This window comes from Anabrus simplex, chromosome 6 (assembly GCF_040414725.1).
Source record: "Anabrus simplex isolate iqAnaSimp1 chromosome 6, ASM4041472v1, whole genome shotgun sequence".
NCBI classification, from domain to species: domain Eukaryota; kingdom Metazoa; phylum Arthropoda; class Insecta; order Orthoptera; family Tettigoniidae; genus Anabrus; species Anabrus simplex.
The window spans coordinates 136,317,338-136,321,018 of record NC_090270.1 but is presented as its reverse complement, the minus strand read 5'-3'; the positions used below and the strand labels follow the sequence as shown (position 1 = coordinate 136,321,018).

At 45.9% G+C, this 3,681-nt stretch overlaps 1 protein-coding gene across 1 annotated transcript; it reads left to right on the top strand.

Annotated features, from left to right (window-relative positions):
- Positions 1-225: 225 nt before the first annotated feature.
- LOC136875894 (uncharacterized) lies at positions 226-1,749 on the top strand. Its single transcript, XM_067149514.2, has one exon. The coding sequence runs from the start codon at positions 226-228 to the stop codon at positions 1,684-1,686; it is 1,461 nt and encodes a 486-aa protein (XP_067005615.2). The 3' UTR covers positions 1,687-1,749.
- The last annotated feature ends 1,932 nt before the right edge of the window (positions 1,750-3,681 follow it).

Sequence of the window (3,681 nt, the reverse complement as noted above, 5' to 3'; positions counted from 1 at the left end):
GGAAGGAGGGGAGAGCAATGAGGAGCAGACTGCATGGCGAAGAGTGGAACAGTGTTACAACGGGCACCGAGCAGACGATGGCGCGAGCTCGGCTCTGCTTGTGGTGGCACTACAGTTTTCTTGTTGCCGGCGCGTGCTTCTCCCTACCACAGAGCCTGTTGGGTCCTCTGGTTCCCGCTCCGATAGTCTTATAACGCGCGACCGGCCGGCTGGACTGTGCAGACGATGGCGCGAGCTAGGCGCTCTCGCTGGTGGTTGTATGGTCTGCTCATAGCCGGTGCGTGCGTGTCTCTACCTCTGGGTCTGTTAGGACCGCAGAATTCCGTACCGGTCTCGCTGGCGACTCATTCCTCGGGTACTCAAAGCCCTCTTCAGATGCGTACTATCGTAGCATATTCTTTACAGCGGCAACTTCACGAGCAACAGCGAACGCCTGTCCATTGTGAACCTCAACCGGCTAGACCTAACCTCCATTCGCACCACATGTGGCAGACCTTGGGTCCTGATGTCCACCTGTACTCCGCCTACTATGACCATCGCTTGTCACCCTTCAACTTCATACGCATCATCTCCATGTTAAGAGGAAGTGCGCGACCCACTCTTTTCTGCCAAGTTTGGTATGACGGTCACGTGTTGATTGTGGAAGCTTTAAGAACAGAGATTTGGGTTTCTAACTGGGATAAACATGCTGGAGAAGACGTGTACTATACAGTACTCCTCAGCTGCCCCTTACCGACAACTTTCAGTGAGAGTGCGGGAACTCCTCAGGGTGTTTCTGTTGTCCTACATCCTTGTGAACATTCTGAAGTGTTTCTTAAAATAAATGTCCGTAGTGCCTCTCGGCGGAACTTCGCTGTGTGTGTGAAAGGAATGGACTTTCTAGATCAGGACATTTCACTGAGGTTAGTGGAGTGGATAGAACTTAACAGGCTTTTAGGAGCTGACCACTTCTTTATCTATGTGTACAGTGTTCATTCGAATGTTCAGACTGTGTTGAATTACTATCACAAGAAGGGTCAGGTAACTGTTGTGCCTATCACTCTGCCTGGAAGGCAACCTAATGAGCCACATATCAGATCGCGCTACCTGAAGAAACATCTATGGCAGAAACGTCGTAATGAACTAGTCCCTTACAATGACTGCTTGTATCGCAATATAGAGATGTACAAATTCGTGCTACCACTGGACATCGATGAAGTGATAGTTCCCGTAAAGAATTTATCGTGGAGAGATATGTTCGATGAACTTTTAGCTGAAGATCCCGAAATCCTCGACAAGTTTTCTTCTTTCTCCGTTCGCAATGCGTATTTCTTCGATTCCTTTCCAACATCCACCGAGCAAGGTATCCCGGAATTTCTTCACACTATGGTGCATACGACGCGCAGTGCTAGTTTTAGCCCACCTGGTGATTCAGTAAAAAGTTTCGTGGTGACATCGGGTGCGCTCACGGTTTTCAATCATTATGTGCTACATCCTCTGTCACCCACCAGTAGTCGTAACCTGGTACTGGACACAGGGCTGGCCCAAATGAACCACTACAAGACCGAATGTTCTCTAGTTACTGTGGCTGACTGTCGAACCAAGTACCTTCGATATCGTAAACGGGACACTCTCCTGCTAAAGTTTAGCCAACAACTAGCAGCACGTGTGACTCCGGTGTTGAGACATCTACAACTCATTAAATAAATGTTAATCATAGTGTTATTGTGAAACGTAGTCTATTTGAATGACAGTTCGTGCATTCTGTGATAAATTTTAAAATATCCGTCAACTGCTCAGGGAAAGTGAAATTATAGTTCGTACACATTTTCTCTAAACATTATTTAAAGTGTTCCTAGGTATTTACTAAAATGATCTTTGTGTGAGTATATCAACGAAAATATACTACGTTACTCAGTTATAGTGTATCCTTCTCGACTGAATTTTAGGAATATTTTATTTCATAATAATGTTATTGGTTTTACGTCTATCTAACTACATTTTTATGGTTTTCGGAGACGCCGAGGTGCCAGAATTTTGTCCCGCACGAGTGCCAGTAAATTTACCGACACGAGGCTGACGTATTTGAGTACCTTCATATATCACCGGACTGAGGTAGGATCGAACCTGCCAAGTTGAGGTCAGAAAAGGCCAGCGCTTCAACCGTCTGAGCCACTCACTTGTTCAGATGTATGTGATACTTCAGTTACTTTCTTTCTTGCTTTCCTTCTTTCTTAATCCGTTTACCCTCCAGGGTTGGTTTGTCCCTCGGACTCAGCGAGGGATCCCACCTCTACCACCTCAAGGGTAGTGTCTTGGAGCTTGAGAATTTGGGTCGGGGTACAACTGGAGAGGAGGATCAGTACCCGTCCAGGTGGTCTCACCTGCTACGCTGAACAGTGACCTTGTGGGAGGGTTGGACGATCGGAAGGAATAGACAAGGAAGAAGGAAGGAAGTGACCATGGTCTTAAGTTTGGTACCATCCCGGCATTCGCCTGGAGGAGAAGTGGGAAACCACGGAAAACCACTTCGAATATAGCTGAGATGAGAATCGAACCCTCCCCCCTCTACTCAGTTGACCCCTGAGGCTGAATGGACCCCGTTCCAGTCCATGTACCACTTTTCGAATTTCGTGGCAGTCGGGAAACGAACCTAGGCCTCCGGGGGTTGCAGCTAATCACACTAACCACTATAGCACAGAGGCGAACTACTTCAGTTATTACTATTTTATAATTACATTTAGCTAAATATCATGGAAAGCCATTTCAAGGACAGGTTACTTTCCGAGTCCGGTAAACGTGGTCTGCTGGACACCTCGTTTAGACCACTGCCTGGATAAATATTTTGATACACGCAATGAGCAACTACTGGACTGTTTTAGCATTCAGTATGAAATGTCTGCCTCTGTAGTGTACCGTTAGCACTATTAGCTGCCGTTATCCGATGTCTGAGTTCGGTTGCGGGTTCTACCAGAAATTTAAGATTGGTAAGAGGGCTGGTATGTGATAAAAAAGATACATGCAGCCCACATCAATATTGGAGGTGTGCACGAAGAGAGTGTCACTACCTTGGGATGAGGATATTAACATTACTTAAGTAATTATTCTTGTTATTATATAAAAGTCTAATAAGCTTTTAATTTTATGTGGCTTACAATTCATGGATTGTTAACCGCGCGATCTTTCTTGTTTAGGAGTGTGATGGCGTATTTTGAAACCCCCTCATGCACAAAGCGGGGTTCGAAGCATAACCACTGTGATGAATCAATGATCTGTAATAATGTTATTGGCTTTACGTCCCACCAACTATTTCTTTTACCGTTTTCAGAGACACCAAGGTGCCGGAACTTAGTCCCGTGGGAATTCTTTTATTTATTTATTTATTTATTTATTTATTTATTTATTTATACATCCATAACAGGGTATATTCCCAAATGGTACAAAATACATTCACCGGGCGAGTTGGCCGTGCGCGTAGAGGCGCGCGGCTGTGAGCTTGCATCCGGGAGATAGTAGGTTCGAATCCCACTATCGGGAGCCCTGAAGATGGTTTTCCGTGGTTTCCCATTTTCACACCAGGCAAATGCTGGGGCTGTACCTTAATTAAGGCCACGGCCGCTTCCTTCCAACTCCTAGGCCTTTCCTATCCCATCGTCGCCATAAGACCTATCTGTGTCGGTGCGACGTAAAGCCCCTAGCAAA

Coding starts and splice junctions, on each gene's coding strand:
- LOC136875894 (XM_067149514.2), top strand. CDS start 226: ATGGCGCGAGCTAGGCGCTCTCGCTGGTGGTTGTATGGTCTGCTCATA.